This window comes from Coturnix japonica, chromosome Z (genome assembly GCF_001577835.2).
Source record: "Coturnix japonica isolate 7356 chromosome Z, Coturnix japonica 2.1, whole genome shotgun sequence".
NCBI classification, from domain to species: domain Eukaryota; kingdom Metazoa; phylum Chordata; class Aves; order Galliformes; family Phasianidae; genus Coturnix; species Coturnix japonica.
The window spans coordinates 7,321,425-7,346,885 of record NC_029547.1 but is presented as its reverse complement, the minus strand read 5'-3'; the positions used below and the strand labels follow the sequence as shown (position 1 = coordinate 7,346,885).

Sequence of the window (25,461 nt, the reverse complement as noted above, 5' to 3'; positions counted from 1 at the left end):
GGCCCTTGGGAGCAGAGTGGGATGGCTGAACCCAAGTTCCATGTGTGGTGGTTCCTGGAGATATTCGAGGCCAGGCTCTGAGAAACCTGGTCAAACTGTAGATGTCCTGTTCATTGCAGGGGAGTTGTATTAGATTGCCTTTAAGTGTCCCATCTGACTAAAATGATTCTATGGTTCTATAAGGTCCAAGTAGGACAGTCTAAAAAATCTGGCTTGGGAAGCCAATGGGACAACTTACAGCACCCACTGTATTTTGCTGCTGGAGTGAGGAAATCTCTTGTCACTGGAGCTGAGGACAGAGGCAACAGAAGTTGTGGAGCTGTCAGCAACTGCCCCAAGCAAGGCTCTCATAACCACAAGATCTTGTAAGGTTGGGGTGCTGAGAAGCTGCCTGCCATGCTTTGCTACAGATATGAAGCAATTACCAGGTTTTGAAGAGGAGGTTTGCAGATCACCCAGGACCAACAGTTCTGGTCACAGCCTGCTTACAAGGCCATTGCATCTAATAAAGCACCTGCTTTAGATGGACTGTGGATGTGACAGGACATCCTTCATTTGTATTCCCCATTCTCTCAGAGAAGAACATATTTTAAAGGTTTCTGGTTCTTATCCCTTGGATTCCTTCATGCCAGATTTGGGAAGAGCAGGCAAGGTCAGTGCTTTGCATCTGAGGAAAAGGGATGTCAGCAACACACTCAGCTGTGTGCTTGGGAAGGCAAGGAGCTCACAGTGGACCTGTTAGCACAGCACAGGTTATCTGTCACTTCTTGTCATGGGAGGATACCAGAGGACCCCATGCCAAGCACAGGCCAGGTCTGCCCTACTTACTGAGCTGGAGTTGTTGTTAGAGCTGACACCGCTCAAGATTTACTCCTTCCTGCGTGAAAGGAAAGTCCAAACCCTCACATCTGAGTTAATGAAACAGTCTGAGGAGACAATAGTTCCTGGCGCTGTGAGAGCTTGCATTAGTGAGCTGGGGTTACAGAGAGCTCTGATCAATAAATATGTTGCCACGGCTTTTTGGAGCATCCATCACTTGTCAGGAAATGCATTTAGGCTAATACCTGCAGAGGGCATAAACCAGCCATAGGAATTAAAACCTGCCACATGCCAAATGGTAATGCACAATTTAATGATCACAGGATCTGATAAATAAGCAAAACTGTGAAATGAACAAATACACTCTGGCATCAACATCTGCAACACAACCTGGCTGCATTCAGAGTCTCGAGATTAACCTGCAAGGTGCTTCTCCAGGCTTGTCTGTCTGCTGCACTCAAGCAGCAGCACAGAGAGCCCAAAGGACTTTCAGACCTAACCCCTTGTCACCCTGAGCACTGTTGCAGGCTGATGTCTCATGAAGGGATGGTTGTGGGCCAGGGCAAGAAGCCTTTCTCCCCAGATACACTGAGACAAGTGAAACAAGGTGAGAGAAGATTTTGGATCTGTAGCAAGGAAAAAAAATAAATAAATAAAAACTTCCTGACAAGAAGATTTATGAGTCTGTAGAGAAGTTTATCCCAAGGAAAGCCTGGGACATTTGAAACCAGATGAAATAGCATATCCAGAGATGCAGATGGGGAGAATGTTTGTGCTGCAGGAGGATTGGGCTAGAGGGAGCTAGGTGAGGCACTGCCCATTGCTAATTTATTCCTGACCTACCATGTTATCTATTCGTGCCCTCCTGCCACATCCATCATCAGACCCCCTCTGGTCCTTATGAACTTGAGAGGGGCCTCAGAGGACAGGCAAAGCTGTTTCAGTACCTGTAAGTAGGTGAGCTGGAAGGCAGCTTTAATTCAGGCTACCCCCACAACAGCAATAAGGGACATAATGAAAAGGTGTTTATGGCAGCACCCAAACCTCTCAGAGGAGAAGAAAAGAAGCATAGAATATTGCAAATTGAAAGAGATCAATAAAGGTCATGGAGTTCAACTCAATGGGTCATGCACCAACTAGTATTAGGCAGCTATTCCTCCAGCCCATGGAGCAGACACATCCTCAGAGCCTTCCTTCAGGGAGAGCAGACCCTGTTTTGCCAATGCATGTGCAGATGTTGCAGACTTCACCTCTGGTTTGGATGTATCTCCCATGGCTTGCTCCCTGATCAGTCTTACATCTACCTGGAGGACAATCCTATTGCAGAGCTACATGTGGTTAAGGGCTCTCCTGCCTTTGTCAACAGCTATGCTTCATAACCATGCTGCCCCATCTCAGTCTGCAGAAACATGGACAATACCATCTGAGCAACTGACTTCCAAGTGAGATTTGCCTTTCCCCATCCAGCTCATCCCAAATAAGTGTGGTTTTTTTTCATTTCTGAGAGCGCTGGGTGTCCCCTTCTCCTTGTCCTCAGCACATCTCAGTACTGCAAGAGCTGCATGGGCTCCCTGCCATGTCCTCTTCCAGACAGTGCCACCTACATGGTATAATTTTTGGAAAGTTCTTGTGACACCATGTAATCAGGGAGTGATGTGCAAGAAGCTCTCCTTCACAGATTATGTGTCACAACAGGTAAGGAATTATTACAAATTATAACCCAGGAGAGATTCAAATGAGAAAATTGCCCTCTGTGTCTCCAGGACCACTCTTACTGTGGCAGGAGGCGTGTGGGCCTCCAGCACAGCACACAGGGACACTACACTCCAAAACAGGCACTTCCTTGCCCCCATGTACTGCAGGGTGTGCCCCTTCTTGCCATGCAAGCCCAGCATCCCAACAGCAAAGGAAGGAACAAATGTAGAGATATTAGTGTCTCTTGTGCAAATGCAGAACAGATGTTTCAGCAAGGACCTGAAAAATACATATTTAAGAAATAGATAGAGGAATTCTGTTCCTTTATACTTTGTTGTTGCTGTGTTGTTTTTTGTGTTTTTTTTTCTTTTTCCCCCTGGAAAGTGCTGTCATGAGTCTGACGGCTGCGCCAATGGTTCCCTGCAATGTCTCAGCATGGGACGGGTGAAGGATCCAGGATGCAACAACCCCCTTTTGGGATGAGCTATCCAAAAGCCAGGCTCTTTCATTTGACATCTGCTGTGGGGGAAGCCAACCCAAAGAGAAGAGGATTTCTGCTGTTTCACCATCTTGCAATAATTCAGGATAATCGCGGGGAAAAAAAAAATACAAAACAACCCCAAAACCCGAAGGAGCAGGGGAAGAGAGAACAACTCACAAGAAGAAAAAATATCAGCCATTCCTACACACGGTGCAGTGGTGCAGCCAAACCAAACAGTAATGATTCATTGACCTGTCTTCACCCTCCATTTTTCCTATAATGAGCAAAGAAACCACAGAAATGTGGAGCCGAGATTGTTCTTTGCTCCCAAGGAACAGGGAGGAGGACGTACAAACTGCCACTGCCCTTCAGCAGACTGCTTTGACCCAGCTCCTGTGTGTTCTATCCAGCCCCACCGCCAGCCTCCTTGCACATGGCATCTCAGCATAAGCTCTTTGAGATGCTGGCCCCAGCTTTCTTTCCCCCAGAGAACACAATGAGGAGGTGGAAACAGGTTCCAGCAGCCAGGTCTCTACTCCTCCCTTTGGTGGAGCCAGCTGGATGACAACGCATGTGCTCCTGAGCCAGCCCCGCTCATAGATCAATCTGTGGTCACCAAAGCATCCATGCCAGGCCAGAGCAGCGTTGACTCCCACTCTCTGGCCATCCCTGTGCATGGATTACTGGGCAACACCACACAGAAGAAAGCCAAAGGGACACAGATGGAGTCCCTAGAGAAGAAAGGCACTGCAGACCATGGCTCAGCTCTTGTGTTAGAAGTGACAGGAGTCAGAAAAACATGGATAGATGTGTGCTCTGCAAACAGCAAAAGCTGAGTGCTTCTTCTTCCTCCATACCTAAGGTTCAGGAACCCTTGTGCTTCCTGAAGCATGAGGAGGGATGTGCCCTCACTACCAGAACTGTGCAACACAGAATCCCTAGAGACCAGCCAAGCACCTGAAGGCCATCCCTGATGATGTCCCTGAGTCTGTGCTCACCCATTAATCTGCTGTGGGGTTCTGTGGGGCTCAGACTCCTACTTAAAGCCATGCGTTGTCTCTCTCTGCCTCTCATGGAGGTGGATAGTCCCCAGAGCCCGCCAGCAGGTGAGCAGCTCAGAAACAAGCTGAAGCTCATAACGTTCCAAGCCAGGATCAGAAAGTTCCATTTCCCAAAACAATTTAATCCCAAGCATCTATCTGGAGCCCACCAAATCCCTCCAGATGGAATCACAGCTGAAGGACAGAAGAGTTCTACTCTCCAGAAAAGACCTGGGGCACAGAGAGGCTGTGGGAAGCAAGAGTATTAGTAGAGCATGGTAACAAGGTGGGTTTAATCTAAGCCTCCATCCTTGCTGCAGATGCCTGCATCACTTCCCACCTGGCAGCAGAGAACTGGCCCTGCTCATTCAGCAGCCCCAGCCAGGCTCTGTGTGAGTCTCGTGAGGACCAGGTCTGCCAAGTGGCTAACGATGTCCTCTCTTGTTCAAAGCAGCACTCGTCAATGTGGCCCTTTGAGGATATGAAAAAAATTCAATCAGCTCCAGCAGCTCAATAACACTTTGCTATGGACTTCTGCAGACAGGCAGCAGGGACCGCAGGGAGCCGTAAGAGATGCAGGAGAACTAAAATGGGGTATCCCTACTGGTTATATTTCATTTTCATGCTGTCTCTGCAGCTTCTCGTTCGAGGCAGGAAGAAAAGAGGCAAATCACTGAAGACAAGCTGCTTTCTGAGTTTCCATTCCATGACCCCGGGGAGCTCTTCCCGTGCTGCCCCCACGTCTCCCAGCGAACAGCTCAACGTTTGTGGAGGTCACTCACCCCCTCCAAGTGGAAATACAACTGTTTGCTCAGCTTCCCAGGGGGCTGGTTATCTTGTTAGATTTGTAGAAGTGTTTAACAGGTTGCTTAGCCATATGCCCTCAGAATATCTCAGGCATCTTCTCCCCACAGTACCCTGCAGCATCACACTGGGCTCCAGCTAATTTCCTCTAGCTCACAGCAAGGCAAGTGACATCAAGCAAGGCACATCACCCTCTGCTTATCTCAGAGTTGGGCTGAGCATCGCTTCTTCCCTTCCCTTCCTTGGAGATGAGAGGTACCAAATGAGCTATTGCAGATATGGGGACCTGCCCAGAGCAAGACCTCACCTCTCAGGGTGAGGGAAGGGATCATCCCCCTCTGCTTTACCCATTGAAAGACCCATCTGAAGTACTGCATTCAGGTCTGCCACAGAAGCTGCGCTGCCCAAGTAGTGCCCCAAAACATCCCAGGTTATCAAGGCATCCTGATGTTTCTCAGCCATTCCCTCTTTCTAGGAGTTCTTCAGGGTTGAGAAGGAATTTACAGCTTCTGTATCATGCAGATGTAGAACCCATCCTACGGGTTCCCTAGTGGCCATCACAAGCGTTTCCCCTCTTCTCTGCTTTTCCTGGTGCTATGCAATCTCCCCATGACACCACTCACAAGAGACATGTCTATATTCAGCCAATCTGAGTACAAGCCCAGTAAATAGAGCTGGCAGAGCCACATGGGAAAGGGGACAGCCGTATGGGATGGAGGCTGTCACCCTGAGGAGCAATGAATGTCACCAGCATGAGCCACGCATTACTGCATCCCTATCGCATGTTCCAGCCCACTGTGCCTCCTATGCAATTCATAGCTGCTTAACAAGGCCACCAATGGTAAATTAGCCAAACATCAGTAAGCAGGGAATGTGGTCATCACATTCATCCTGTTAACTGGTGGCTAATTGTCTCATTGTGCCTCCCGCCTACTAATTGGAAAATAACTGTCTCCCACAGCCTACCACTTTCACAGTTTAGGAAGGATCCAGGTGGCAGATGTGTTTTGCCAGTGCTTTTCACGCTTCTGCACACACCCTCCAAGTAGTAGCATCGAAGGACTGGCTGTCCCCATTTTTGTTAGTAGCACTTCAAAGCTCCCTTCATCTATGCCAAGACCCTTTTGCCCTTCCAGCTTCATTTTAGGGCATGGGACAAGACAATTGGATGCCCTGCTCCATGAGAGCTGCTTGCACAAGTTTTGGGTGACACACAGCTGGAAACACATCCCAGAGCAGAGGAGCAGATGCGCTCTGAGCCTGAGGGGTTCTGAAACACTGAGCTGTTTAACTCAGCTGCCCATGCCCTGACTCACACCAGGAAAAAAAACACACTGCAAGTGCTGTGTTTGATTGGAGACATACAACTTCTTTCTGGGACACCCCAAAACAAATCACAGGGCTATTCACAAGAACAGCAGAGCACCTTATTCTGCCTTGCCCAATACCCTGTTGTACCTGCAGCATGCCTGGTAGCTGAAAGACTCTTCTTGGAGCAGAAGCTTCCCCCACAGGACCAGGAGTGAAGATCTCTCTTGGGAAGACAAATAGTGATGTGCTGGAAGGAAGAAGCCATGAGAGCAGGGAAAGGAGGGGAGGACTCCTGAAAGCATCCTTGAGCACTAGGGGTAATTAGGTGGGCTGTCTGCCAAATTCTCCAGATGTTTAATTAATACTGCAAGACCCCTGCTCATCTGGCTGATCCCAGTGCTAAAGACTCCCCGTCTTGGCCTCAGCTGAGCTCTGCAATGAACAGAGACAACTAGTGAGCTGCTGGACTTGGAGCTCATCCCACTGGCCTCCCTCCTGCCTGATCCCAGCACCCCATATGAGACATGGACCCAGGCATGCAGATCCACAGTAAGACATGGACCCAGGAATGCAGACCCAGGAAGCCACAGCAGGGCTGGACATATTCCCTGAGAGACTCCCACCCTATCCACACTCACACAGATCTCCCCACCCATTATATAGTTTCCAAAGGAGGTGGGAACTTTGAAGACCTAGAAGAAACAACCATGGTCTGGGGACAAGCCTGGTAGATCCCACCAGCTACGCTGAAGCTTACCATGTGTACATATTGACTTTGAGTGCTGAGACTGCTGCAGGAGTAAAGTAATGCATGGTTGGGGGACAGCTCTTGGGACAGCATGAGTGATCATGGGGACTGCCCAGAGCATGCAAACAGCATCAGCTGTGGGCAGTTGGCATTGAAAGCTGCAAGATTTCTAATGAAGAGGCCACCTCTCTTGCACAAGCAACGGTTGATAGCAAGGACTCTGAAAGAAGGCCTGTCTTTCCCCACTCACCAGTCATTTTTGCAGGCTGAACATCCATTTGTCTCCAAAACAACCACAGAAAGTGATTTCACGTAGGTAAAAAGACACCATTGCTCATTTCCAGCTTGAAGTACTCCTTCAAAATCCCTTCCAGTCATGGCTTTGGTAGCTCTTTGAAACCAAGGAACTAAGAATATGTAGGCTCTGGCAGATTTAATGCAAGCAGTAAGACCAACAGCACAATGATCACTAAAGGAAGGCAGCACCCCAGGTAGGAGCAGGGAGGTTTGTCCTGCTGCTCACTCTGCTCAAAAAGACCAAATGGAAGTGACCCAAGGTGTGGGACAGAGGCTGGAGCAGGACTGCCTGCTCCAGCAGTCTGCAGTGGGAAGCAGAAGCCACATTTACCCAGGGATCATGGTCCTGCTCACCCCAGGGCGGGAGAGCAAGCAAGCCTGGAAACCCAGAATGCATCCCCTTCTCTGTTGGGGTTTGACCTCACATCCTATGAGCATTCATCAGCCCCCACAAATACCCACAAGGTCCATGGGCAGGTGTCTCATCTCTCTCCCTGCATCACTCAAATCATTGCAAAAAACTGAGACCCACAGGCATGATTCCCTCACCTCCTGTCTGCAGGTAAGGCAAGCCCTTGGGTATGGGAAGTAATGAGCTGGTGGTGACCAGCTGAAGAGGGAGAGCTGGCCAGCACAGCTAGCCCAAACACTCAATTAAAATGAATTATAATGCAGCTCCTCTCAGCCCTGATGCTGGGCAGCTCTCAGCAGCACGGCTGGTGATGTCTGCAGTGAAATTTGTGCCAATTTTGCCTGGACAATAATGCCTGGATCAAAGGAGCTTGTGAAAGAAATTAAATGGAGTATGGATAGGTTCCCTGTGCCTGCCTGTTATAAATACACACCACAAATGTTAGCTTTTAGGCTTAAATTCCACCTCCTGAATGAGCTATTATTTCAGCACAGCCAAGCAGCCAGATGAGATTCTTGCTTTTGTATTTTGATGAGTGAAGAGGATCTGACATCTTGGATGCCTCTGATCCAGCCCAGAGCTTTCTTCTCTGACTAATCAGCTGCGTTCCCCGCACCTCAGCTGTAATACGGAGCAGCGGGAGGCTCTGGGTATTGATCAGGGAGTGCAAAACCTTTACTGAAAAGTGCCCAGCATCCTCAGGGAGCCGTTCTGGCTTTGTTAGGATGTCTGCAGTGCTGGAGGGATGGAGAACATTGTTTGCAGCAGGATTGAGAGCAGCACTCCCCTCTTTTTCCTGGGCAACACACCTCTCTCAGAGCAGGAGTTAAAGCTGGAGGGAGAAAAACAGCAGCCCCCTGGGATGCTGCTGATGAGCGCTGTCTGGAGTGCAGAACAAAGCATTTCTGAGGTGCTGCCTTCCCCCTCTGCTGGGGTGGAAATCTCCAGGCAGGCAGCACTGGGAGCAGATGCCAGCAGCTGTTACGATCCATAGGGCAGTGGTCTGTTTTGGGGAGGGCAGTAACAAGGAACCAGTTTTTCCATACTGCTCAAGCTCTAGAGTTCTCAACTCATTTACCAAGAGCAAAACAGAGACTGTCAGTGGCAGAATCAGACCCTGGCAGGGTGGTTCCTCCTAACATAAGCTCTTGGTCCCATGCTCCAAGGTCATAAGCAGGGGAACTCCTTTGCAATTTCAATTTTTCTGTTTCAATTGCTCCTTTGCAACTGAAATGCAAAAAGAGCCACATCCTGCAATGATAATCTCCATCTGCTGCTGAATTGCATTCTCCAAACCAGCCCCTCCATGCAGGGTGCTGCTTACAGCTGCTGAGGTTGAGAAAAGGGCTATGGCTGAGTGGAGCTTTGGGAGATGGTTTGCCCCAGGAAAGCTGCAAGATGAGCTGCCGTGAGCCATGGGCAGCCATGGGGATGCTAGAAAAGCACCATTTAATCTGAAGATGAGCCAGAGCTGTGGAGAGGCTGCAGCAAAATGAGAGCAGCCTCTCCACCCAGCTATCAGGGCAGCAGCAAGCCCTATTTTGAGATAGGCATGACATCAGAGAGGAGAAATGTTTCCACAGCAGCACCACAGCAGGCAGCTGTTACTAATCGCATTAATAGGATGGTGTCACAAAAAGAGGGGAAAACCTCTTCTCCAAAATTTCAGGGGCCAGACTCTGCCTGTGGAGCTGCTGAGAGGAGAGGAGTGGATTCTGGGTTCACTGTGGATATGCTCCATATTCACAGTGCTGGAAACAAGAGTAGGATGCAGCCACACAGCCCTGAAAATGTCAAAACAAAACATCTGTTTCTTTGATTTAAACAACAACAACAAAACAATAAACAAAGACAACAGGTCTCAGACAACAACCTGAGTGACTTCTTGAAGGTCTGTATTCCTTTTCCCCCTCTCCAAATGATGGTTTCAGGTTGATGGAAGGGGAGCAGCTCAGCACGGTGACTGCACAGAAAGGGGCCAATGCTCAGTGATACCCTCCTGCCAAAGCCACCTCGCTGCCTCAGTTTCCTCCTCTGGTGACAAAGGATGCTCTTTGCTGTCACAGCAGGTGGGCAGGAGGCCATTGGCATGCACCACTGTGCCCCGGTGGCTGACATTTCACAAGGCAAGATTTCCTTCTCAGCACCACAGGAGGAACCTCCGGCCTCACCCATTGGCAGGGACATTTCTCCCTTATCCTGCCCATCGAGGCAGGAGGCCAATTTTGGCAAAGACCCCTCCTGCTGGGAGCCAGGGGCAGCCCACCAGCTGGACCCATAACAGCCTTTTGTGCCACCCCCCTGTCCTCATCTTTCTCACTGTCACCCACCCTCTGCTACCAAAACCGAGGACTGTTTTCATGTCCTTGTTGGTTTGGGTTTGTTTTTCCACAAAACTATTTTTATTCATGCCCCGATCCCAGCTGTACTGAGGATTGAGCGTTTCAGCCAAAGCAATAAGAAATAAAGAGCAAAGAAAGTGAATCAAGATCCAGAGGATTTCAATAAATTAAAAGGGGAAAAAAAAAAATTAAAGGAGAAGAAAAAAAGCCATAGCCGAGCTCAGAGGAAGCAAGGCAATCAGAGCAAAAGCTCTGAGCTCTGCCAGTTCCCGTTTGTTAGAATATCAAATTCTCTGCCTCTCTTGTCCAAAAGTATCAGCCCCTGCACTCCCAATGGAGGTGTTTCAAGGCTGGAAACAAACCTGCTCTCACATTCTACCCAAATTGCCCTCCGTCAAACTGCATCTTGCTCTTCCCACCTGCTCCACACCATGTCATCATCCCAGGAGGTGTTCAAGAGATGTGAAGATGTGGCATTGAAGGACATGGTTAGTGGGCACATTGGGGGCAGGTTGGGGTTGGACTGGATGATCTCAGTGGTCCTTCCCTCAGTGATTCTATGGATGGAGCATCAGTGGGGCTTATCTCCTGTACAAGCTATGGGCCTGCACCACACATCTGGCCAGTTGTCTTTTGCAGATGCTGAATTCATGACCAAGAACTCCTTTCCTACTCTAGCCTCTGCACGCACACTTCATACCCAGTCTGCTTTCACCTGTACTATCTTGCCTGCCTGAGATCTGTGTTCTCCCCATAGGCTGCTGGCAGCTGGATGAGGGACGAGCAGTGAAGTCAGTTTAATATCATTTTCCGTGTTATTATCTCTCAGCTTCTCCCAGCAATTTGCTCAGATTTCTGTAAAACTCTTTGCCAAACAAACCCCTGCCCAAATCAGCCCCCGTGACCACAGGACTCTATTTATAACCAAGATCCCATTTAGCAGATAAATGAAGGGAACTCGAGCAGGATTTAAGCTAAGCAGTTATCTGTGACTGGCGGACACGTGTGCATCACATTAAATTTACTGGGGGCAAGGAAGGCAGGGAGGGAGGAGAGCAAACAGCTGCCTGAGCAGACAGATAGAAACTGGGAGCATTCAATCACTGTGTGGCTCTGGGAAACTCCAGGAGAGCAAAAACCCCCCCACCCAGGATGTGGGGAGCATCCTGCTTTCTCTGGGTGCCCCGCAGGACCAGCATCACCTCTCTGCTCCCCAGGCAATGTATCATTCGCAAGGACTTTTCTTGTCTTCCTGGCTGGTTATTACCATCTAAGACGATGCACTTAACAGGGTTGTGAAATCAGCCATAAAGTTTACTGCACTACATCAATATAATGCCCTGCAAAGTTAATACGGAGATACCTATTTTATAACAAGGACAAATAAAAACATCTCCCATTAGCCCCTGGCACCAGGAGCTTTGTTTCTGAAGGCCAGATGCTGCAATGAAATGGGTGGAGAATATTAATACAAACATGTATGAAGCTACGCACTTATTCATACCAATACGTGTTTTCATACATATACACATATAATGAGAGACTCCAGGATTTGCTCAGCTGTTCTGCAGCTTCTGCAGAGCACTTCATTTCCACACCACAGGAGAGACTGGCTACAGATCCAGAGGCTCTTCTATTATACCATGTCAATTTTTTATCATCCCTGAGTCCCTTGTCATGGAAAATGGATAACTTTGAGCAAGAAATTGATCCAAGGTCAGAGTTAAACACATGAACATAAACACAGCAAAGAGTAAAATGTTCCCTATGCAAAGCAGTGTCATTAGGTCCATTTGGGATTTTGAGTGTGGGAATACCTTTGGTGTCTCCATTAAGTTGCTGCCAGTCATGTTCCCATTGATTGAGGAGCTCCTGGATCATACGTCCTCACTCTTCTGCCCTTCTTCTGCCTGTCTCAACTTCTTGAGGCCAAACATTTCTGTAGCCCTGCTCCTGTCCTCTCCAATTCCTCTTCCAGCACATCTCTCTGTTGTCTGTAGTGTTCAGTTCCACAGCAGAAAGCAATGAGAGAAAGAATGGGTTTTCCCTAGGTCTCTCCCAGCCTCTGCCCCAGATGCCAAAAGCTAGCCCAGAAAAACACCTGGAAGGTGTGGAAGCTTAGGTGCTGTTTTTCAAGCTGAGAGGATGGATGAGGGCATCCTGGCTTGGCAGTTCACCCTATGTACCCCAAACTACCTGCAAACCACCCACAAACATTACAGCACCTCCTGAGCACAGAGTGTGCCCCAGACATGTCAGCTGAAGCTCCAGCCCTCATCATCTGCGGGGTTAAACACAGGGAGGGTGCTGACCCCCAGCAAAAAGCCCTCCCTGCTGCCCTGCCCTCATCCTTCATCCACCATCACCTCCACATGTCCCTTCAGAGCTGGCGTTATTAGAGATATTACAGTTTTCAGTCCTATTGTGAAGTGCTGAAAGATGTGAAATGGAAGGTATTAAACACAATCAGAGAGTGGAAAGACTGTGTCAGCCAGACCTGTGGGCGTGAAAAGAGGTTTTGCCTGTTTTTCCTCCAGATGATTGCTGCTGTCTGGCAGTGGCATGAGCTGGGGACCAAGAGAAAGAAGTGAGTGCTTGCATCCAGCTCAGGAAACACTGAAGGAAATGCCTTACCACGGAGCAAGCACCTATGGAAAGTCCAGTGCCAACCTGTTGCTAGCACAACATTAAAAGCCTCCGATAAGAAAAAGATGGGAAGAATCAGTTATACATCACCACCACCTGCTGGTACCGCAGGAAGAGTCCCAGCCACCAAGGACCTGCAGGCATGGGACACCCCAGAAGAGTATCCAGCACCCCAAAAACCACACAGCAATTCAAAGCTGTTGCATTCTGTATGAGTACCACTGCCAGTACCAGAGTTTGAAAGCATTTGTGCATCCAAATCCTGCAGGAAGAATCAGAGGTGGCTGGTGATTAAAGATTTAAAGGTAGAATAACTAAGGCCCTGCTTTCAGGGCTTGAGGAGAATAGGGATTGTCAGTCTGGCTTGCTCTAATTTTTCACAGAGATTATGAATTTGGTGGTGAGGGATGATAGCATTGCTGTGATGCAGCTAGGCTCTTGTAAGCCTCTAAAGTTCATCAAACAAATCCACATCCCCTGTTTTGTGGTTTGCATGTTGTCGGGAGCCAGACCAAAGGCCTTGTTAAGGACCAAGTAGACTGAATCTGTTGCTCTTCCCTTGTCCCTCATTGCCATCATTCTAAAAGGCACTTTGGACAGAAATGCTTTTTCATCCCAAAAATGCCAGTTTATCAAAACACTTCCCAATTTAAAAAAAAAAAAAAAAAAAGGAATTTCTCTTTTCAAAAATCTTGTGGGGAAGGAAAAAAAAAAAGAAGAAAGAAAAGAAAAAAAGGCATACAATGGTTTAACTGTCCTGTTCAACAGCTTTAAGTGAAAAAATAAATCTTTCCTTCTTCCACCCCCCCATGAGTGCCAAATGACTTTTCATTTGGAAATGGAAGATCATTATCATCTTCAAAAAAAAAGAAAAAAAAAAAAATCAAATAGGAAAGGGTGACATCAAAAGAAAATCTCTGGAACACGTTAAAGTGAAACAATCAGCTGGGTCGGAAGCAGCAGGCAGAGCCGGGCTGTGCCCTGCCGGGTCTTGGCTTGGCATGGTTATAATCCTTGCTTGGGGCAGGATGGGATTCCTGCATCCTGGTGAGCACCTTGGGGCAGTAGAGCCATGCTAACTTTGGGCAGCTCTTTCCCATTGGATTTTGCCCCCTGGTTGCCTTCAGTTGGGGTCCATGCTGGCAGCCCCCAGCTGTCACCCTCAGCCCTCAGCTGTTACAGTTTAGGCTGCGTGGAGAGCGGGAATGCCAGCAATCCAGCATCCAGAAGGGGATGCAGGCCCCATTCAATATTGAAAGAAGAAGGGCTTTGAAAGGCGTACGCTCATTTTCCCGTTTCGTCCTCTGCCAAGAAAACTGGGGGGATGCAGGAAGGGGTGAACGGGTGGGGGAACAGTGGAAAAAATGTCTTGGCTGGGCCCTCTGTGCCTTTTATCTCATGGGCAGCGTGCCGAGGCAGGGTCTTCCCCTGCTGAGCCCGCTGGCAGATCAAACAGGAGTGGAGAAGAGTTATGGTCCCCCCCACAGACCCCTCCCATGAGGAAGTGAGAAAAAGAGGAAGAAAGAGCAAACAGCCCCATGACACCCACAGTGCTGTCCCAGCTGGGAGCAGCCATTACAACCCCCCTCTGGACCCACAAGTGGCCCCCACAGGGACTTTGGGGAGGTCTGGAGGTGGATGGAGAGGTAACCCATGTCCCCGTGGAGGGGAACAGCACTGCTGCATGGCCTACAATGAAGGGGAAGGTCTCAGCATCTCCCTAGGTCCTGCTGTGCCTGCTTCGCCATCATGTCAGACCATTCTGAGCCAGCTTCAAGCAAACAGTGTAATTAAATGCCTTTATTCCAAGGACTCCCTCTGTGTGTTTGTGTATTTGTGGATTAGCAGCTAATACAGTAAGAGGCTTTATTGCAACTAAATTGATTTCTTCTTTTTTTTTTTTTTTTTTCCCTCTGTTCCCTTCCTCTGTATTTTCACCTCCCTGCTCACCAGCCCATGGGGACCACTGCCTTCATCACCCGACAGCAGAGTAAGGACTGCAATGGGGCAGTGACCACAGCAAACCCCTGGGCAAGGAGAGCTGAGGGACAGATGCTGAGAGCTTCTGTTGGGGGGGTGGGGGGGAGATGTAACTGCAGGGTATGTTGGCGCTGGCTGTGTCCATCATACAAGCAGTAAGGGATGCCTGCAGTGTACAGGGTGGTTAACTCAATGGCTGCAGCAGATCTGGGAGGAATTCCTTGCCATGCAGGATCAGAATATAGGAGCTGGCAGCACTCAGCATCACACAGGGATCACACCAGCCCACGGTGATGGGGAGATGGGGACACCTGACCACCAGGAACACCCAGATACTCCCAATAGCTTCTCATTGCAGTCAGTAAAAGTAGGGAGGCTAACAAATGCAGTCATCATCAGGTGGTGATCTCTGTATCTCTCCAGGCTTCCCAGGACAGGGCACAAAGTGATGCTGCACCTTCCTAGTTTCTCCTTCCTTCCCTCCATCCCTCTCCCCTCTCCTTTCCCAGGCAGCAGGAGCGGAGGCCATAATTGAATGTGGCTGGGAGGAACATGAAGCAAAAGGCTGTTAAAAAAGAGAAGAAACGAGGGTACCTGTGGGATTACATGAGCCAGAAAAATGCAAAGCCTGCTTCCAGCCGCCTATAAAATAGATGCCATCTCCTCTGCCATTGGCAGGGTTTGGCTGCGCACAAAAAAAGGCTGGGAAGAGGATTTTTATGGAAGTTATTTATAGGCTGGACGAGCAGCCATGTGCGTGCCCCATATTTCTGCCCCACACCATGTGCTGGGCATGGCAGCAGCAGACCTGGGGACAAACAGCAGGGCTGGTGACCAAGTCACGGCCACCCGTGGGACAGCCCCTGTCACCCTGCACTGCTGTGTCACCAGCTCTGATGGATGTCCCCAAGGAGTCCTTCTTCTCCACATCAACAAAGTAAGTTTAAAAACATCACCAGACTCCATGCAAAGCTACAAGTTGGCACTTCAACAAGCACATTTCATTAACTAAAGGGTGGAAGGGAGGAAAGGGAGAGAGGAGGGGAGGTAAAGGGGGGGAAAAAAAAAGGGAAAAAAAAGGAAAAGATTACCTTGCTGAATTAATCAGGCTTCACTGTAATGTTCAGGCTTGGATTTTATTTCCTGTAATAAGCCCATTAATACGGGTGTCTATAGCGGGGGGCTTTTAGCAGCAGGCACCATTAGTGTAACGAGGAAGGGCTAATAGAGTTTTATTGGAATTTTTACTCCGACATCACAGCCTTTTAAAACAGCTGTCTCAATAGGCATTATTATTCTGATTAACATTTAGACAGCACAAATCATAGTGATGCCCTTGGTGTCCTGCAGGTTTTATCATAATCACTGCAAGTCCCCGATGCGACGGCTGATCCAGGCTGGGGGGTGGGGGGGGTCGGATGTTGGCAGGGGCGAGGGCTTCGTTTCTGTTCTCCTATGCCAGCGTTTCTAAGGAGCTGGGATAGGTCCTGCCATTACTGACATGCAGCAGAAGCAGCTGGAATCTGCCCGTTGATTTTTGAGCATCCCTGATCCTCAGGGGAACTTGAAAATGGGGTGGAGAGGGTTAAAAAGCAGCAAGGGGTTATTTATGAGAGCTCTTCGTGGTGGAGCAGTATGTCCTCAGCACCTGGAAATTCGGGGTGATGGGGGAACTCCCTGCTTGCTGCCTACACGGTTGCTGCAGGGTGATGCAGCTCAATCAACACCCATTTCAGGTGCGTAACAAATAAGATCACATGGGGCTGCGTTCCCAGAGCCCAGACACCCAGCATTGCTTTGGGCTGCCCAGGATAAGTTGGGTGCTGTGCCAAGAGCAGTTCGGGAGGGATTGGGGGTTTTGGTTTTCATTCTCCTGGCATACAGGGCTGCCCTTAACAGGGAACTGATTGCTGCAGGGCACAGGGGTGCTCAGCATCTGCTTAAATATCTGTAATTACTTTTCACGCTAAGTGCCTGATGGTGTCTTTCTGATAGAAACAGAGGGGTTTGGGCCGCTCCCTTTCCCCAAGAGCTACAGGGCCTTCATCTCTCCCCTCCTCCTCCCCCCTTTCCTCCCCCTTCTCTATCTCCCCTCCATCAATTCAATCACAGGCAACTGGAGGCAAGGGGAAACTCGACAATAAAGGCAAAAACAACAGTAAAACTGGAATGAAATGACAGCCATAAACCCTGTACCGGCAGGGACAGTAAAAGTGCAGTTTGGCAGGAGCCAGCAGGCCTGCACTAATACCTTTTCCTTTTTTTCTTTTTTTCTGATTAAAATGCTCTGGTCACAGATTAACTTCTTTCACGCAGTATTTATTGTCTCACCTGTGCTGGGAGGGAAGGAGGAGCCCTGAGGGCAGCAGGGTTTGGGCTTCAGAGCTGGCACCAAAGGGGTCCCATGCACTGTGACAATGTCACACTGAGCCTGCAGAGTGGGGCTGGGGGCTGCAGGTTGTGCAGAGCTGGGAAGACACAGCAACAATTCTGCACTCAGCTCCAGCTCGTCTCCCAAAATCACACCCTCCCTGTGATGCAAGCATGGCTGCATCTCTCCTGGCTGTGTTTTCCCATCCCTTCACACCTCACTTAAAGGTACCAGGCCCCTAACAAGCCAATCCCTTCCTCCTATAAATCCATATGATGTCCCCCCTTTAATCTTTTGCCTTCCTGCGGGGGGGAAGAAAAAGAATAAATTAAATAAAATGAAGCCCTCACAGTGTCTCAGCGTTGTTTCAGCAGTACCTGCGCTCCTCGGCACACACCTCCTCTCCCCAGTTTTCATCCTAAATCACAACACAACAAACAGGCTGTTCATTAGGTTCTGTTTAATTAAGCAATACAGATCCTGCCCTGATATTTACAATCCCACTTGCTCTGATTTATTAGAGAAAGAGTCTTGTTTTTAAAGACGGTGACTGTAAAGTTTAATACCGCTTGACTTACTGCAAGTTTCATTTACGGCCCCGGGCTGATGCACGGCGGCCCGGGCTGAGCGCTGGTGGGCTATTAAATCAGAGCTAACTGCGCGTGCAGGGGGATGACGAGCCTCGTTACAACCAGTTCAGCGGCTAATTACCCCAATCTGGATTCCCACATTTAATCCAATTCATCGCTGCTTTTCCAGGGCCCTGGGAAAGAGCTGGGCAGGGTCTGATTGCTTTGAGCATGCACTTGTTGCAAGGAAGAAGGTGAACAGGGGGGCTGTGACAGTGGTGGTCATCACCCCAATGTGCTGCCATCCACCACCTCCTCCCAAAAATTCCAGGACCTGCTGGGTATGGGGAATAGAAGTGGAATAATGGTAGGGATGTCTTTGCAATGGGGATGTCAGGGGCAGGATGGGGACACCGGAGGGGACAGGGACAGAGGAGCAGGAGACTGGAGGCGATGGGGACATCAGGTGATATGGGAATACCACAGGGAGGATGGAGACAGCATCCAGCCTTCCACAGGCTGGGATGTGAGAACAATGCATAGACAGGGACACGTGGCACTTCCCAGAAGGCGCTGTCTTGGAGGTAGCAGATCAGTCCTGGAGAGGAGAATCTCCCTGCTTGCAAGAGATTTCTGGCCCCCAGGGGACCACTCTCAGACTTCAAAACGCTGCAGGCCTCATTAGGGAGTTATTAGAATGGCTCTTTGGTGACAATTAAAATAGAATTGCATGAGGATGTGGCGGCAGATGGTGCTCCATACACCAGGCATCCCCACAGGACAAACCCCCAGACCAGCTGTGGGGCATCACAGAGGGGATGGGATTGCAGGGAGGAGCAGAGCAGAGAGCTGCCTGATGCAACCCCCAGCCCACACGCTGCATCCCAAGTACCCAGGCAGACAGGATGAGGGCTATATCCCCAGACGATTAGAAGGAGTTTGCCAGCCTCCAGCCCTGCCTAGGAGATGGATGCACCTGGGGCAGCCTCCTGCTCCTCAGCCTGCAAGGCAGCTCAGCAGGCTCAGAGCTCCCCCCAGGGAGGACAAGGAGGCAATGCAGAGACAGCAGTGAGCAGCTCATCCCCTGCACCCCCCTGGTTATCTCCCCTCCCAGCACCTGGGGTTCCTCCTAACAGGCCAGAAGCCAGCAGGGTACAGCCAGAGGCACTTTGCTAGTGGGTTTATTGGGCATCGCTCCCCATTCCACCACTAAGACCAGACTGGGAGGAAGATAAGACTTTTGGCATGATGACCAAGCAGGGACTGGGCAGGATGAGGGCTGGGGAAGCCACAGTCCATGAGGGAGCTCAGAAGAAGCTGACAGGTCCCAGCTGAGCCCTCCACTTCGCCTCAGGCCTGGGCAGCATCACACACCGTCTCCTGAGGCCTCAGCTTGTAGTGCACCTCCGGGAGGGCTCTCAGCCGCTCTGCAGCCTGCAGGGACCAGAAATGAGGCTGCAACAGCTCAGCAAGCAGCCAAGCCACTCCCTGAGCTCCCCCTGACAGACCCAGCTCCTCACCTGCTCAGGGGTGAGGTCCCGCTGCGCCTGTGCCAGCATCTCGTAGCCCACCATGAACTTGCGGACGGTGGCAGAGCGGAGCAGCGGTGGGTAGTAATGGGCATGGAGCTGCCAGTGCCCACAGTCCTCCTGCAGGTGGGGGCCTGTAGGGGCTCCTGAGCAGGGTATGGGGTCAGGTGTGCAATAGGAGAGATGAGGACAGAGCAGCAGAGGAGAGGGAATGCTCACCATGCCAGCCCATAGAGTAGGGGAAGGAGACTTGGAAGAGGTTGTCATACTTGATCAGCAGCCGCCGCATGATGGAGGCCAGGCCTGCGGGGTTGGGGGGGCAGTGAGTGCACCCAGAACCAGCCAGGACCCCAGTGACACCAGGCACTGGTGACAAGCCTGAGGGACAGCACCCCAAGAGCATGGAGCACCACATCCTTCACTGCCACAAAACCCCATAGAGATCCCTCCCAGAAATTATCCCAGGGTATCACTCACTGTCCCTCTCGCTGTCACACAGGTCCTGCAGGCGGAGGACATGGCGGCGGGGCAGGAGCAGGGTCTGGAAAGGCCAGGTGGCCCAGTAGGGTACAACCACCAGCCAGTCCTCGTTCTCCACCACCAGCCGCTCCTGTGGGACACAGCACTCAGGGGATGGTGACAGGGACATCCTCCACTTAGGGACAAGGGGACAGCCATGTCCTCACCTTACGCTGTGCCTCCTGCTCGGCGTACTCCAGCAGCATGGGCACACCGTGCTGCCTGTGGTGCTGCCGCTGTGTCCGCTCCTCCAAGCGCGCCTCGTTGGGGAGGAAGCTGCTGGCCCACACCTGGCAAGGACACAGGACTGTCCCTTGTTAGCCGGCCCCATCACGCCCCCCAGGAGCCCCACAGCACCTAAACCCAACCCTACACCGACCAACCACGGTTCCGTGCTGCCACCTGGTGGGCAGTCCAGCACGTAGCAACAACCCCCAGCAGAGGGGGGACAAGGAGGGGACCGACCCCGCTGCGCTCCCATCTTCCGGGGGGCTTTGTCCTACAGCCGCCCCTGGGGTCACAGCCTCACCTGGCAGTGCGGGTGCGGGTTGGAGCAGCCCATCATCGCCCCTTTGTTCTCGAAGATCTGTGGAGGAAGCAGTGTAAAGACACGTAGAGAGCAGTGCAGACAGACACACGTGCCCCTGTCCCCAACAGACCTGCACCCAGGGGTAGGATGCCCCCAGCTCTGCCTCCAGCTCAGCCCATGCATCAATCACTGCCCGGATCTCCAGCAGCGACATGAGAGGCAGCGTCAGGTCGGAGTGTGGGTGGAAGCACATCACCTTGCTGGGGAAAAAGCCCTCCATGGGTGAGAGCCCCAAAATCAGAACAGAAGGGCAAAGGAAAGCAACAGAGCTGCCTGTTCCCAGAGCTGGGAGTACTCACCACACACCCCGGGCAGCTGCCGCTCGGAACAGGGGGTGGCCACTGTCATCTGCAGGGGACAGAGAGTAGGGATGGGATTTGGGCAGCATCTACACCCCTATAGCCCCGCAGAACCCCTGCAGCAGTTACCAGGCTCAGGGGCATCAGGCTGCAATGCAGGGAAGTCGTTGGGGAAGACAAAGGTGCCTTCGTAGTGCGGGTTCACCTGTAGGGGTGAGAAATGGAGTCTGGGGATGGGGCTGAGGCTCACAGGGGGGAGGAGGATCAGGGTGCACCGTGGTACCTCGCCGTTGGCCCGTGTGGCTCCAGGGCAGAGAGGGTTCTTGGGGTCCCAGCGGGGCACGTCCTCGTTTGGGGGCTTCTCCAGCTGTCCCTGCCAGGGCCGCTTCACACGGTGTGCGGACACCAGCACCCACTCATCCCGCAGCGGGTTGTAGCGGCAGTGCTGGTGCTCTGTGGGAGGGCAGCAGGGTCAATGGGGGGAGTGAGTGGGGGCCACTGCTGAGGGACATGACTAGGAGGACACGGGTGGAAGCCACAGGTGGGTCATGGTCACGAGTGTGTGAGGAGATGAGCGGGGGAACATGAGTGGGGTCAGAGATGGGAGACATGGGTAGGGTGGTCACAAGGGGGGGACACGAGTGAGGGGCGTAAGTTTGGTGACACGAGTGGGGCACGACTGACGGGGACGGGAGTGGAGGAACGTGAGGCAGACGGGGAGAGAGCGCTATGGGGACACGAGTGGGAGAACTCGACGTGGGGAACGTGAGCGTGGGGACGCGAGTGGGGCGGGGGACAACTAACGAGGAACACGGGTGGTGGGACTCGAGTGGGGCTGGGGACACGAGTGGTGGGACACAAAGAAGTGGGACACGAGTGGGATGACACGAGGGGGCGGGCACCGCGCCTCCTCCCGCCCGCCGCCCGTCCCCGCCGTACCGCTGGCACGGAAGCCGGCTCCTCCTCCTCCCCCCGCCGCCTCCATGCCTCCGCCGCCGCCCGGAAGCCCCGTCCCCGCCGGGCGGTGCCGGCTCCGTCCCGCCCCTTCGCGCCGGCGCAGCGCTGCGGCCGGGAGCGGCGTGGCCTCGACGGGGCGGACCCGGGTCGTCCCCGCGGGCGGAGAGGAGCGGCAGCATGGGGGTGGCGGGGCCGTGGGTGCTGCGGGTCGGGCTGGGGCTGGGAGCGCTGGCCTTGCTTCTGCAGGGACTGAGGGGCTGGCTGGCCTGCAAGCGGTACGAGTTCCAGCCCGCCGAGATCGCCGAGCTCGCCCGGCACCACGCGGGTATGTGGGGGTGGGGGGAGACGGGAAGCGGAACCGAGAAGGGGAAAAGGGTCAGTGAGGGAGCAGCGGTAGGGGAACGGGGGCGGGGGGATTTGGTGCTGGGGGGCGGTGGGACGGGACGGGCATCAGCTCCCGTGGGGAGTCCCGCAGGGTCAGAGCTGGGGGCTGCACGCTGCCGAGACAGGGCCGCTGTCTGCTCGGGGTCCCGCCGCAGCTGGGCCCTGGGGCTCTTAGTCCCGTACATCCTTCAACAATTGAGGAGGCAGTGGGGCTGGGACTGGGAAGGGAGTTTTCACCTCCAGGTAGAGCCGCCAAAGGCCATGCTGGGACCCCGTGGCTAAGGATGCAGTGTAGGAGGGCTGTTAGGGCTTGTTCCGTGCCTGGGATTCAGGCTGACCCCGGTACTGCAGGGCTGGATCACGAGCTGGCTTTCTCCAAGATCATCGTGGAGCTGCGGAAGAAGCACCCGGGGCACATCCTGCCTGATGAGGACCTGCAGTGGGTGTTTGTGAACGCGGGCGGCTGGATGGGCTCCATGTGCCTGCTGCATGCCTCCCTCACTGAGTACGTGCTGCTCTTTGGGACAGCCATCGACACCGGGGGGCACTCAGGTATGTGGGGCAGGGGGTGTCTCTGTGCTCTTTTAGCCTCTCTCCTTCTGGGACGGTCCATCCCAGGGACTGGCAGCCCTCTCACCCCTACAGGGACATGATGAGCGGTGCTTTGCCCTTTGCAGGTCGCTACTTTGCAGAAATCTACGACACCATCATCTCAGGCACTTTCCGACAGTGGAAAGAGGGCACCACCAGAAGTGAGGTCTATTATCCTGGTAAGCATGACATGAGGGCTGCATCCCCATCCTGCAGTATGGCCGCTCTGCACTGTCACGCTGCCTCTTCCTTCCAGCTGGCAACAGCTTAGAGAGGGGGGCGAGGATCTCCATGTCCCCTGCACCATAATGGTGTCAATAATAGAGGGGTGGCAGCTGGCCACAGGGAATGGATGGGGAGGGGCTGAGTGCTGCATCTCCCAGCCCCACACATCTCCGCCTTGGACATGATGTGGAACAGCTACTGGGAGCGATGCCATTTGTGTTGGCAGGGGACACCATCGTGCACCAGGCGGGAGAGGCCACGTCAGTGCAGTGGAGTGCGGGTACCTGGATGGTGGAGTACGGCCGAGGCTTTGTCCCCTCCACACTTGCCTTCGCACTGGCAGACACCATCTTCAGCACTCAGGACTTCACCACCCTCTTCTACACCCTGCGCGCCTACACCAAGGGCCTCCTCCTGGAAGCCAATGCCTTCTTCGGCACTTTGGGCTGCTGAGCCCGGCTGGACAGTGTTCCCCAACAGCCTTCCTCCCCCTTCCTTCTCCTCCCTCTCTTCTCTGGGCTGCAGATCCCAAAACCTGGGGGTGAGGATGCTGGTGCATCCAGCACCAAGCAGCCCCTGGGAGGTTTCCTGTGTGCCATCCAGGCTAGCAGGCAGCCGCAGCTATGGTCAGCACGGAGCACAGTGTCCAGCTGGCAGCTCCCACCATGGCTCCCAGGTGCTGGCAGCACACAATGTCCCCAAGCACCGCGGGAGGATGCCCAGGCAGTATGGGGATGATCAGCCTCTGTGCTGAAGGTCTGTCCTGGCATCTATCCCTGCTGTGTCACCTGCCCCTTGGGTGGAAGAGATCCCTTCCTTGTGCCTCCCAGGGGGGGACAGCCACCATCTGTCGCCTTAACCAAGCATGGCCTCCAGGCTGTGCACATACTTTGTGTCTGTGGGTGCCCAAAACTCTGAATCAGCTCAGGATGGGACTTTGCCCCTCAAAACACTAACCCTGGCTGAGAGCCAGCAGGGTCCCTGGCCAAGTGGGGGGGTGCACTCTGCTCACAGCCCCATGCCCATGTGAGCTCAGCGGAGGGCTTCCAGCTCTGTTCTGTTCCCAGCATAATCTGTGTCCCCAGGCCACCAGCCCACAGTACATCTCTCCTTACCCCTCCAACTGGCAGCCCTGTGCACGGGCTACATTGTCTTTTGTCACCCCAAAAGAGATGGCAGTAATAAACATCGTCATCCCACCTGCTTGGGTGTCTGGTGTGTGCAGAGCCCCCAGCAAGGGGTATGGGGCTGGGGCTGGAGTGGGAGTCCTGGGGACAGCTATGGGGGCACAATGGCACAGGGGGATGGGCAGGAGCGTGGGGAGAGCAGTGTGTCTGCACATGGGTGTGAGGAGGGTATGGGAGGTGATCCTGGGGTGTTTGAAGTGTGCAGGGGTGCAAGCAGGGCTCTATGCACATTCATTAGCAGTGTGTAGGTGTGTGTGATTAAAAGCGTGCAGGTAGGTAGAGGACAGGTGTGTGTATGCACGTGTATGCATATGCAGGGCAATCGCATCTGTATGGACTGAAAAGTGTGCATAGCATATTGTGCATGTGTATGGATGTGCATAGGCAGGAAAGCTGTGTGTGTTTGTGCACCTCCAGGCACGTGTCCCATTCAAATGCACAGGTGTACGTACATGCACACATGTGCACATGGCTGTGTTTATGTGTGTGCTCTGCAGGCCTGTCGAGGAACATGAGTGATCCTGCTCTGGCCCGCACAGGAAGGCGCTAACTCAGCAGCTCGTATCAATACCACTCCACTTACAGCGAAGGCCACGTAATGAAAATCCGATGGGCACGCTGGTGGGAGTAAATAAGTATGCCATTAAAATGAGAAAATCAAAGCTCTGGACAGGTCTTTTCTCTTGCCCATTGATTTCTTTTATTACGGAAATATTGCTGCTAAATAACATTAGTGTGAACAATCTCAGCAGTGTTTTCTGTAGCTCCTGTGTCAATAACACGGTGGTGAGCAGGGGTCCCTGTGGGGATGCTCCAGGGGTGCCCTTATCACCCCTAGGTGTGTTCAGCAGTGGAAGTGAGCAGCTCGAGGGGTTTTGCTGAGTGCCTCTGGGAGGAGTTGTCCTTAACCACCATTTGATTCATATGGGGAAGCTGAGGCACAGAGCAGGGCACACACTCCCCTGCTGATACCGACTCGAGAACAGTCCCTGTCCTGGAGCTGGGGCTTGTGGTCAGAGCCCTTCAGCTGCCTGCACCTAGGCACCAAGCAGCCTGGACACATGGGAGAGCTGCAGCTTTTGGCACACAGAAGCCAGGTGAGGATCCCAGGGCACCTCAGAGGTGGCCAGAGAGACTGCGATGTGGGTCCAGCTGCAGCTCCTCAGAGCCATCGCAGGACAAATGCACTTCGCTGCCCAACACGCACCTTCCCGCTGCAGCCTGCTCTATCTTGCTGTCCCTCCACACGCAGAAGGTATCGATCAGCCCGCAGGATCTATCTCCCAATTCCTCCTGCAGTATTTCTCTGCTCAGAGTATCTCTCAATCTATGTCTGCTGTGCCCATCTATACCTACAGTATCTACCTGTGCCGCCTCCACCGCAGCTATCGATACACATTTGTCTGGTGGATTTCTCTTTTCTCTCCAGCACTGCCAGATCCCAGAACTGCACAATGCAGAGTGCGTTGAGGGAACACAGCCCTTGAAGGTTCAAACAGGTACAGTCCCCATAAAGTGATGGGGGACATCTCAGCCTGGTGCACAAGTGGATGGGCACAGCCCAGCAGACGAGGTGCGAGCACCCTCGGGTGCACCAAACCGTGGGGCTACCCTTAATCTGGTGTCAGAAGTGCTGGGAAAGGATGGGCCGAGGCGAGCTACAGCT

General features: G+C 52.5%; 2 protein-coding genes across 3 annotated transcripts; one reads left to right on the top strand and one right to left on the bottom strand.

Annotated features, from left to right (window-relative positions):
* Window positions 1–17,389: 17,389 nt before the first annotated feature.
* On the bottom strand, window positions 17,390–21,506 carry GALT (galactose-1-phosphate uridylyltransferase). 2 transcript variants are annotated; one of them, XM_032441359.1, is made up of 11 exons: window positions 21,391–21,506; window positions 20,735–20,904; window positions 20,581–20,656; window positions 20,452–20,500; window positions 20,223–20,352; window positions 20,093–20,149; window positions 19,731–19,853; window positions 19,522–19,654; window positions 19,264–19,347; window positions 19,036–19,190; window positions 17,390–18,949 (listed from the first exon to the last, which is right to left on the bottom strand). In XM_032441359.1, exons 1-11 carry the CDS (start codon window positions 21,434–21,436, stop codon window positions 18,866–18,868), a joined length of 1,107 nt encoding a protein of 368 aa, XP_032297250.1. In that variant the 5' UTR covers window positions 21,437–21,506; the 3' UTR covers window positions 17,390–18,865. The 2 variants fall into 2 exon arrangements, with proteins under 2 accessions (XP_032297250.1, XP_015703909.1); XM_015848423.2 differs by having other exon boundaries at window positions 19,264–19,422; window positions 21,391–21,497.
* On the top strand, window positions 21,477–23,811 carry SIGMAR1 (sigma non-opioid intracellular receptor 1). The gene is made up of 4 exons (XM_015848424.2): window positions 21,477–21,733; window positions 22,144–22,344; window positions 22,470–22,562; window positions 22,835–23,811. Exons 1-4 carry the CDS (start codon window positions 21,586–21,588, stop codon window positions 23,059–23,061), a joined length of 669 nt encoding a protein of 222 aa, XP_015703910.1. The 5' UTR covers window positions 21,477–21,585; the 3' UTR covers window positions 23,062–23,811.
* The last annotated feature ends 1,650 nt before the right edge of the window (window positions 23,812–25,461 follow it).